Source organism: Phoxinus phoxinus (genome assembly GCF_949152265.1).
Source record: "Phoxinus phoxinus genome assembly, chromosome: 17".
Classification (NCBI taxonomy): Eukaryota; Metazoa; Chordata; class Actinopteri; order Cypriniformes; family Leuciscidae; genus Phoxinus; species Phoxinus phoxinus.
The window spans coordinates 13,418,077-13,430,047 of record NC_136892.1 but is presented as its reverse complement, the minus strand read 5'-3'; the positions used below and the strand labels follow the sequence as shown (position 1 = coordinate 13,430,047).

The 11,971-nt window shown below is 35.2% G+C and overlaps 1 protein-coding gene across 1 annotated transcript; it reads left to right on the top strand.

The window, feature by feature from the left end:
* Positions 1-599: 599 nt before the first annotated feature.
* Positions 600-5,009, top strand: med31 (mediator complex subunit 31). The gene is made up of 4 exons (XM_079586806.1): positions 600-870; positions 1,098-1,172; positions 1,484-1,580; positions 2,212-5,009. Exons 1-4 carry the CDS (start codon positions 849-851, stop codon positions 2,426-2,428), a joined length of 411 nt encoding a protein of 136 aa, XP_079442932.1. The 5' UTR covers positions 600-848; the 3' UTR covers positions 2,429-5,009.
* The last annotated feature ends 6,962 nt before the right edge of the window (positions 5,010-11,971 follow it).

Sequence of the window (11,971 nt, the reverse complement as noted above, 5' to 3'; positions counted from 1 at the left end):
ATATAGGGGATTTTTTTTTTTAAATAGTTTCCTTTTCTCCTTTACAGAAATTATCATTAGAGTTATCATTATCAATGTCTAATGTGAAGCGTTCCAGTAGCCTTTTTTTTTTTACTGGCCATGTATTATTTTAAAAGAGACTTTTTTTTACTTTGTTATTAAAATTAGAATGTATTCACTGTTCGCCAAGCACATCTCCAAACAGCCCCCCAAAAAAAGCGAGCTGGGGGATAAACAATGCTATTAACTATGACTAATGTAGGCCTATTTATTTGCGACTGATTATGCGTTGCATAGTTCACGTTTGAATACGCTTGCGCTGTAGAAGGTTTCGATACGTCATGAAAGTGTAAATACATGGTAAATACGCATTCCATTCCATTCGCATGACATTCCATTATACGCTTTACACAAACAACAAATTATATTATTTTATCAAATATGTGACTAATGACATATTCGCAACTTAGTTTGACACGATATATTAATTGTTAACTAAGAGTTAACAGTTTAACTAGATGTCTATGTCTGTAATGTAGCTTTAATGTTTAAATTCATCCACGATAGCCATAACATGTTTTTCTCTTCTCCCTACTTGCAGCTTCAAAGCTGTATGCAAATTTGGAAAACTGGCAGGGCCGTTGTCATGACACCGTACAGTCTGGTCTCATTTGCACAACGACGTAAAATTTTACGACACACGCTCTGGTTTGCTGGTAAATATGGCGTCTCCGTAGGATTTCCCAAACAAAAACGGCATATTTTGGTTTAGTAATCTCTATATACATCCGTTTAAATATAGACATTTTCAAGATATTTCAACATCGTTTTCTCTCCCGTCGTCTGTCATGGCTGGGGTTATGGAAACAGGTTTGTAATTTGTTGATGAACGTGTTATTTCACTAATATCCTTTCGCACGACTGCAAACAAGTTTGATTTGATTGTAACAATATTACTGACAATATTACTCATCTTTATTATATGCCATCTACATGATGCGAATATAAATTAATACGTGGGGTGGTTGTACTGAAATATGTTGCATTTCGTCATAAAAAAAATCGTTGATAACCTTTTAAAAATCTTACTTTTGCAGAGGAGCAGGCAAGAAACCGTTTCCAGCTGGAGTTGGAGTTTGTTCAGTGCCTAGCTAACCCAAACTACCTGAACTGTAAGAACAAACATTGACATTGTTACAAGCTTATTTTAAATGTTACAGTGATTCAGATATGTCAGTTATTGGTTCATATATAGCTGTTTGAAACACGAAATCTAAGGTCATTTTTTTATGGTTAAATGAACTGTAAGAACAAACATTGACATTGTTACAAGCTTATTTTAAATGTTACAGTGATTCAGATATGTCAGTTATTGGTTCATATATATCTGTTTGAAACACGAAATCTAAGGTCATTTTTTTATGGTTAAATATCTTATACATTTTTTAATATTTTTACAAACATCCTGCTTTTTATCCTGCAGTTCTGGCTCAAAGAGGTTACCTGAGAGAGAAGCCTTTTGTCAATTACTTGAAGTACCTACTTTACTGGAAAGAACCAGAATATGCTAAATTTCTGAAGTAAGTCTTATGCTGTACATTTTTTACTAATCTTATATATATATATATATATATATATATATATATATATATATATATATATATATATATATATATATATATATATATATATATATATGATTAAAGTAATGCATCTTCTCCATAATGTAGACACTCATGCATGCATGGGAACAGACAAAAAGTACAAAAGTAACAAAACACATTACTTTAATAAAAAGTGTTGTACAGCATGTATGTAACCCGTAATGTTAAGAAATCTTTTGTAATGCATAGCTGTAGTAGGTATCAGAACATATTCTAAGTGGTCAGAATATAAAAATATTTCAAATGTGTTTTTTAAAGAAAATGAAGTTGTATGTTATATAGGCTGGAAGAGATTGAGCATCTGTCAGATGGAGGAAAAAATAACACGCATAATTTAACATTACATGTAATTACTAGTTACTTTTTTTTTTAGGGAGTAACGCAATATTGTAACGCATTACTTTTAAATGTAACTTTCCCCAACGAATCTCATCTATAACTCTTTAACTTATTAACTTTCTCAATAAATTAGTTTCATGGTTTTCGTGATTATGTGATCATATTAGACTCATAGTAATCTTAAAAAAATTAATCATTTTCCCCTTAGGTATCCTCATTGTCTGCACATGTTAGAGCTGTTGCAGTATGAGCACTTCCGAAAGGAGCTGGTGAATGCGCAGTGTGCCAAGTTCATAGACGAACAGCAGATCCTACACTGGCAGCATTACTCCCGGAAGCGCACACGCTTACAGCAAGCGCTCGCGGAGCAGCAACAGCAACAGCAGCCACAGGCTCCATCCCATGGCAACACCACCTCCAAATGAGGCAGTTAACATGCTCCTGCTGCCAGTTACTCTTTCACTGGAGCAATTTTGTAAAAAGTCATTTTCCAAATGTTGAATAGGACTTGGACAAAGTGCTATCTGTTGTCCCCTAATGTTGTGTCTGTTTATATACGACTGGAGAGAAAGGTAAAATATCTTCAAAAGAAGGTAAGGGCAGAGTGAAATCGATTGCTGTCGAGCAGTATGTCTTGTCTTACAGTTGCTAGCTCCACCTGCCACATGCTTTATCTTATAAATATTTGTATTATGTTTATGAATGCATTTTGGACAAAAACAGAAATCCAAAATAAAGATTTGCATTACTTCATTGCATTACTTTCTTATAATAAAAATAATAATTATAATAAAAAGATAATATGGTGATAACAGTTTCCTCTAAACTAAAGTTTTCATTAACTACTTTATTCAACATGAACTAAGAATCGATGAACAATACTTCAACAGCATTTATTCATTTTAGTTTATGTTAATATCAACATTTACTAATACATTAAAAACTTGTATTTGTTAATGCACTGTGCACTAAAATGAGCAAACATGTTTTTTTTTATTACATAACATTAAGAAAGATGAATAAATACTGTAACAAATGCTCATTGTTAGTTCATATTAGTAACTGTTAACAAATTATAACGTATTACCGGTAACACTTGGTTAACATTACCGGTAGTTAAGAAATAACAAGGAAGAATAATTCTACTGCATTTAATAATCTTATTAGTCAGTGTTAATTTCACCATTTACCAATAAGTTTTTAAAATCAAAAGTGCATTTGTTAACTGGTTAATGCACTGTGAACTAACATGAATAACAATTAAGAACTGTATTTTTACTAATATTAACAAAGATTAATGGTAACTATTTATAAGTATATAGTTATTCAGTTCTTAAAAATAATTTCCAAACTATTAATTTATAGTTAATTCACAGTTAATAGTATCTACATTGTTAATATATTAATAATAGGCTATATACAAATAGTGAGTTCTTCATTCATTGTCACTGTAATTAACACAATTATTATTCTTTATTAGCTCATATATAAAGTTTGATAATGTTTGTTTATGTATATGTTTCCGTTTATGTATTAACTGTAAATGGTTCTCTCTTTAGATCAAGGCATGGCCAATGACAAAATGTCATTCATAAGTGCTTTGAACCAACCTTTATTAGGCATTAATTGCATTACTATTAAGTGTTCCTTAAATAAATGGTCACGCTTTAGGGTCCAATTATTCTCGCTATTAACTATGACAATAAACTACTAATTACCTGCTTAGTTGGGAGTTGTTTAGTTTAGGCATTAAGGGATGTAGAATATAGGCATGCAGAATCAGGCATTAATGTGCTTTATAAGTACTAATAAACAGCCAATATCCTAGTAATATGCATGCTAATAAGCAACCAAATAATAGCGAGATTCGGACTTTAAACTAAAGTGTTACTATATTGTTTAGGGGTAAAGTTAGTGTAAGGAGATGGAAAATACAGTTTGTACAGTAAATCATTACATCCATCAGGTGTGTGTGTGTGTCTGTAAACATTTTAATGAACACTGAATATTAATGCAATTAATGTTTAATAAAGGTTGGTTTAAAGCACTTAAAGGAGAACTCCGGTCAATTTTAACATTGAGCTCATTTTTTAGTAAATTTGGAGTGCTGTCAATACAGAGAACAACGACAAAAATCGGTGTTGCCTACACCGTGTTATCCTCTTTTTAAAAAATTGCACCCTATTGACTTCAATGGGGAACGTTTTAAACCTGCTTTTAGCCTCTTAACATCCTTGATGTGTCATTACAAGTGCCCAGCCATGTTGAGTGATTCCTTCAGAGTGAACACGAGTGATTCTGACTGCAGTAGATGTGAAAGATATGAATAAATATGATGTTATTTCAGCCAGCGCAAATACCTGTATTTAGTTCCTGTTTTCGGTCGAAGTCCAAAGTAGTCGTAGTATTTGTAAATACAGGTACAGAAAAATAATAATAATGCAACAAATAAGGAGATTGTCTTATTTTAATCAGGTTTGTTAAAAGTGTGCTTGAATGATGTTAGTTAATTTGCGCAACCATGTATTTGCTAGAACGATGAACATATTTGAACAGTTAAAATCAAGTAATGATGCAATCCTTTAAATCTGAACTTTTGAGTGTAGCAGAATTAAATGGATGTAAAAATTTAAAATAATTTTACAATGTGTAGTTTTACAAATAAAATTACATAAAGGATGCGTGGGATTTCCCCCTTTCTGGTCAATGTATCCCTGCCTCTGCTTAATTATTTTTATCCCCAGATTTATCCTCCCCTCAAAGTGATCATAGTGCTACACTAGTGGCGAGACGGATCACAAAACTTATCACGGATCCGTGGTTTGATTAAAGTCACCTAATAGATATAGCATGCATAGAGGTCACCTAATTTATTGTTTTCTATACCAGTTTACGACTGTTTCCTCTTTATTTTTTGTGCAGCTGTGGTGCTTTTGAGGTGACAATTCTTCATTTGTCATTTAACCCTCATTGTGTTGCCTTTCAATTAAAAGATTTTGTTATGGGTGTTCAGTGTGCTTGTTGTTCATTCGTCTCAAAAGTATATTTGTTTGTCAGTGTCAGGTGCATTTAGCTGTTCATGATATCAGTCAACATTTTTAATCATCAGCAAAATGTAATCATCATTTTAATCATCAGCAAAAAAAGGAATACAATAAGACATCAAAAGATGTTTAAAATTATTTATTTAAAAAAATAAAAATAAAGCCCAATTCCAAAACGATATATTAGAGCTTGCTCCACACTTTAGTTGAGGTGGGAAGAATGATTGATAGAACGATTGCAATATTGTTTTCTTGCAATACATTATCAGTAGGCTATCTATGGCACTAATGCAGATTGCAGCTTGCTTTACTGTCTGTATACCAAAACAAGCATTTCGGTTCTTGAACAGCTAAGAGTCAGTTTAATCAACTCTAGTATGTTCAAGATACTAGATACAAGATTCAAAATCATACGGAACTGTCTTTTCTCTAATCGCTCTCGCGGTACTTTTATTTCATGCACCGACCGTCTGTGCAGCAAAACAGTGAGCAACTTGAAATGGACGTAACTTGAAGTCTTGCAGGATGCAGACAGATACTATGGGTTATTTTAGTGTAGGCTATTACGCGCTGCTCTCAAGGTTGTAGTAAAAAGTAGTGACCAGACTGACTTATTACAGGTGAAATTTTAACAATACATCCGTTACTGCACGTACAGTACACAAATATTGATACTAAAATATTACTGTAATTAATTTAGTTTAGTTTTGTTCATATTTCAAATGTTGTAGTAGTACCCTAGTGACCAGACTGACTTATTACAGGTGAAATTTTAACAATACATCCGTTACTGCACGTACAGTACACAAATATTGATACTAAAATATTACTGTAATTAATTTAGTTTAGTTCATATTTCAAATGTTGTAGTAGTACCCTAGTGACCAGACTGACTTACTAAAGGTGAAATTTTAACAATACATCCTTTACTGCACGTACAGTACACAAATATTGATACTAAAATATTACTGTAATTAATTTAGTTTAGTTTTTTTCATATTTCAAATGTTGTAGTACCCTAGTGACCAGACTGACTTACTACAGGTGAAATTTTGACCATACCTCCCTTACTGTACATACAGTACACAAATATTAATATGAAAATATTACTGTAATTCACTTAGTGTTTTTTTTTTTCATATGTCAAAGGTTGTACTGTAGTAGTACCCTGGTGACCAGACTGACTTACTACAGGTGAAAATTTAACAATACCTCCCTTACTGTACATACAGTACACAAATATTAATATTAAAATATTACTGTAATTCACATAATGTTTTTTCATGTTTCAAAGGTTGTAGTAATTCCCTAGTGACCAGACTGACTTACTACAGGTGAAAATTTAACAATACCTCCCTTATTGTACGTACAGTACACAAATAATAATATGAAAATATTACTGTAATTCACCTATAGTGTTTTTTCATGTTTCAAAGGTTGTAGTAATTCCCTAGTGACCAGACTGACTTACTACAGGTGAAATTTTAACAATACATCCTCTACTGTACGTACAGTACACAAATATTGATACTAAAATATTACTGTAATTCACATATAGTGTTTTTTTCATGTTTCAAAGGTTGTAGTAATTCCCTAGTGACCAGACTGACTTACTACAGGTGAAAATTTAACAATATGTCCCTTACTGTACGTACAGTACACAAATATTAATATGAAAATATTACTGTAATTCACCTATAGTGTTTTTTCATGTTTCAGAAGTTGTAGTAATTCCCTAGTGACCAGACTGACTTACTACAGGTGAAATTTTGAGAGATTGAGTGAGTGTGTGTGTGTTAAGTTCAATTTGAGGGGGAAAAAAAGTTAAAGGTTAAAAAGTATAGATTCATCATTATTAAATAAAGAGAATTTGAGATCAAAATGAGTACAGCCTATTGGTTGTGAGCACATGGTGCCACCTGGGAGAAACAAGGAAGCTGATTGGCCATTGAAACTGCACATGGCACACATAACCAGGTGTGTGTGATTACCAGCGGGCAGAGAGATCTTTGTGAGCAGCGGATGTGCTTCTCCTACTCAAGTTGTTGGGTTGCCCCCCCCCCCCCCCCTATATATATAAAAATAATATATAGAATATATAGAATGGTTGCAAATCGGAGTCATCACGCCGGTATGGAGACGAGTTTGTTGAGGATCAGTGCCGATGGCTGTCGTGTCCATGAGGCCTTCACAGGGGTGATGAGGTATGCGCCATGGATGGGTCCAGGTGCAGGTCCACCATCTGATCTGGATACGGCCGGGATCCGGCGGACTTCAGGAACAGGGAAGGGACTGGTTGACACTTGAGGACTGTGTTGTCCTCGTGTCCAGGCGCTGGTCCTTCGTCAGATCTGGATACGGCCTGGATCCGGCGGACTGCGGTAAACCTCGGATAAACAGAGAGACTAACATTAGCGTAGACGCCATCCTTATGATGTAACGAGTACATCAGGATTTATGGGAAGTGTTCCCGGTTCCGGCTGACCTAATCTATGCAGCCTAACATTGAGTTATAGAAGTCTGTAGTGCATTATGTGAATGCTAGGTCAAAGAGATGTGTCTTTAATCTAGCTTTGAACTGACAGAGTGTGTCTGCTTCCCGGACAATGGTAGGAAGACTAATGGTAGCATGTACAGAGTGAACAGCAGCGGTCCTAGTACTGAGCCTTGTGGTACGCCATACTGAACTTGTGATCGATAAGACATCTCTTCATTTACTGCTACAAACTGATAACGGTCAGATAAGTATGATTTAAACCATGCTAGTGCAATTCCACCAATGCCAACATAATGTTCGAGTCTATTTAAAATAATATTGTGGTCGATATTGTCAAATGCAGCACTAAGATCAAGTAACACTAATAGAGAGACACAACCACGATCGGATGATAGGAGCAAATAATTTGTGACTCTAATGAGAGCTGTCTTGGTACTATGGTACGGTCTAAATCCGGACTGAAAATCCTCGCAGATATCATTTCTTGCTAAAAAGGAACATAGTTGTGAAAAAAATAACTTTTCTTGTATATTTGACAGAAAAGGCAGATTCGAGATCGGCCAGTAATTTACTAATTCTGTAGGATCAAGTTTTCTCTCCATTTTTCTGGCTGCTCTCTTAAGGGCCTGAGTGTGCTCGTTGTGCCACGGCGTTGGACTATTTTCTTTAATCTTCTTTAAGCGCAGCGGAGCAACTGTGTCTAAAGTGCTGGAAAAGAGAGAGTTAAAAGTTTCTGTTGCAATATCAAGTTCTTCTAAGCTATCCGGGATGCTGAGATGATGAAACTGATCAGGAAGATTATTAATAAAGCAATCTTTAGTGGCAGAAGTGATAGGTCACATATGTTTAACACGGAGTCGGTTATGCAGCCTTGGCTAAATGAAGTTTATATGAGACTAGATAATGATCTGAGATGTCATCGCTCTGCTGCAGTATTTCAACGGCATCAACATCTATTCCATGTGATAGTATTAGATCTAGAGTATGATTACGGCAATGAGTAGTAGGATCCTGACACGTGTTGTCTAACTCCAATAGAGTAAAAAATATCTTTAAATGCCAATCCTAATGCATCTTTTTCATTATCTATTAACAATTAGTACTTTATCAAAGAATTTGCTGACTTTCTATCAGAGTTAGTACTGGCTGCAGATGAAGTCTGTATGGCTCCCTGGTGGCCTGTATACAGTAGCCAGTACAAATCTCAAACGGGATTTATCATTTACACTAGATAATTTTACAACACTTCAAAATAATTATATTTGAGACTAGACTTCTTAGTCATTTTGAAAATATTACTATAAATTACAGCACCACCTCCTTTTGCTTTTCAGACGAGGTTCATGTTTATAACTGTAATCTTGTGGGGTTGACTCATTTAAAGCAATGTTATCGTTTGGTTTTAGCCAGGTTTCTGTCAAACACAGCACATCTAGGTTATAATCTGAAATCATATCCTTAACTATTAGCGCTTTTGAAGTAAGAGATCGAATATTCCGCAACCCAAGCTTTATCATTTGCTCATCCGTATTATATCAGTTTTTTATTTGTTGAACATCAATTAAATTTTTAACCTTAGATGGGTTTGTAAGTTTTTTGTATTTCCAAATTCGGGGAACAGACACAGTCTCTATATGATGATATCTAGGTGAAAGAGTCTCTATATGATGATATCTAGGTGAAAGAGTCTCTATGTGATGGGATTTATCTGACCTTGGTGACGTGAGGCCGCTAGCAGACGGTCGGTTAAGCCAGTCTGTCTGCTTCCTGACCTGAGCCCCAGATTGTCATGTTTTATCTCGAAGACTATGAGCCAAATTACTAGAGAGAAGAGCAGCACCATCCCAGGAGGGATGAATAACATCTCTTTTCAACAGGTCAGGTCTGCCCCAAAAACTTTTCCAATTGTCTATGAATTCTATATTATTTCGCGGACACCACCCAGACAGCCAGCCATTGAGTGAACACAATCTACTAACCATCTCATCACTCCTGCGAACAGGAAGGGGGCCAGCGCAAATTACAATTACACTCTTACTAGGGCTGTGCGATATGACGATATATATCGGATGGACGATATAAAAAGTCTATCGATTCATATTATGCTCTATCGTTCATATCGTGGTGTCGCAAAAAACATTGTTTACGGCAAAACTTTTTTCATCATTTGGAGGACTGCAATCTTACACGCCGCCATGAGAATGCAGGCAGAAACGTGAATAACATGGCGAGTGAAGGGTGATAGAACCGGGTGTTTCCGAGCAGGACCAGCCAGGACAAACCGAGGAGCTCGTTCCTAAATGAGGGGCTACCTCTGTAGCCTGAACATGATTTGGTAAAATTTCTTTGTTTAGTTGACTAATATATTTTGATAATGAACATGCTGCTATGTCAAGTTAGCAATGCAATAACGTGTGCGCGTGCCGTGAAGCGTCGGCGCGATCACAGGAACAGGAATCCGTTACTCCGTAATTTATGGTCATACGGATAGAAGCAAAAAATTATTCAAAACTGTAAAGCCGTAAAATACAGAAAACAAGCTCGATTCCCTTTTCTAACATCTCGGTTTCCTTTTTGTGAACTTTGGACCCTGTCGCATGATCCGAAGCTCAGCAAAATGCTTCCTTTCGTTTTGTTAATCTGTAATTATTTAAGGCAAATAGCCTATATTTCGCATATAGGCCTAACGTTATATATTAGTTTTATATATTTAGCTTTATTCTGTTTTCTCCGTTCACAGAAGCGCTTTAAGTGCGTGATGTGACGTTGTGTTGATCCATGTGGATCCATTACACTATCCTGCAATTTTCGCTGGTTTCAAAAAACAAAAAGTTGCATATTACCTGCTATTCATTTTCACTGAAATGTAGGCCTAATTTTTTGACAGTTGGTGACATACAGTATGGAAAACTAACGCCAGCGCATTCCCATTGCGACTTATCAATGATGACTGACAGCTGAGCATGGGCATTTCACTCACGTTGGATAGGCTATGCGCGTCAATATCACATTTGCTCAGTCTGTACTATTTGAATACATGATTGGTTGACTGGCAAATTAAAATAGTTAACAGAACGATAAAATAACGTTGTTAACCGGTTAATGGCCATTTCAAATAAGCGTGTCTGTTCCATAGACAGTATATAAACGGTCTGTTCAGAACGATTAAATTTAATTTGGTTTCCGGTTCTGGTGATGCTCCTGTCAAAATTTCGTTTGTTTGTTTTCGTTCATTGAACAGGTTCAGAGCCCTGATTTCTGCTACATTTTAAACATCTTCCATTGAATTTTTACATTTGGTATTTTATATAGCAATATTTTATGTTGGGCCTGTAATCATTTGTTTTTGAAAAGTGTTTTAAATTTCGTTCATATTTTATATTTCTACATTCTTAATCAAACATTTGCCCTTTTTTTTTTTTGAGAATATAATATATATATATATAAACATTTTTGAGGATATACTTAATATATACTCAATATATATATATCAACTTTTCTTTTATTTGATATATGCTAAAAGTATTTTCCATGTAATAATTATATATATAAATTATTAATTGATTGAATTTACAGAAAAGGTACTATATCGTGATATATATCGTTATCGGGATATGAGATGACTTATATCGTGATATGAGATTTTGGTCATATCGCCCAGCCCTAACTCTTACTATCCTCAATTAAAGTTCGATGCGTGTCTCTAGTTCTGAAATCTTCTCCGTCAGCCTGACTATCTCCCTGCATTTATCACATGTAAATCCTGTGCTGACAGAGAAAGCTATGCTATACATGTTACATGAAGTGCAAGTGACAATAAGAGGAGAAGACATGACTTACCGTGTTTGTTGATTGATCACTACTTACCACAGCTTTGATGGATTTGTAAAAGCCGCGAGTGAAATAAATAAATAAATAGAGCGAACGGATGGCACACTAACTGGCTAGCGAATTACTAGCGTGTTGTACTAGTAATTATTTAGATTGAAGCTAGCGATGTCAGCTTAATATGTGATGTTGAGTAAGTTATATTTTAGCAGTATAAACAACAGGGAATGATAGTAAATAATTATTCAAAACGGAAAGATATACGAAGTTACAGACGCAAATCAACTGCAGCGCGGCAGACAGGAGCAATCGAGATCGGCCCAAGTGAGTGAGTGTGTGTGTGAGAGAGATTGAGTGTATGTGTGTGTGTGTGTGTGATTGAGTGTGTGTGTGTGTGTGAGATTGAGTGTGCGTGTGTGTGAGATTGAGTGTGTGTGAGTGAGTGAGTGTGTGTGTGAGAGTGAGTGAGTGAGTGAGTGTGTGTGAGTGAGTGAGTGTGTGATTGAGCGATTGAGTGAGTGAGTGTGTGTGTGTGTGAGATTTAGGGCTGGGCGATATGTAAAAATTATGTTATCGATAATCGCCTTAAAAAAAATACC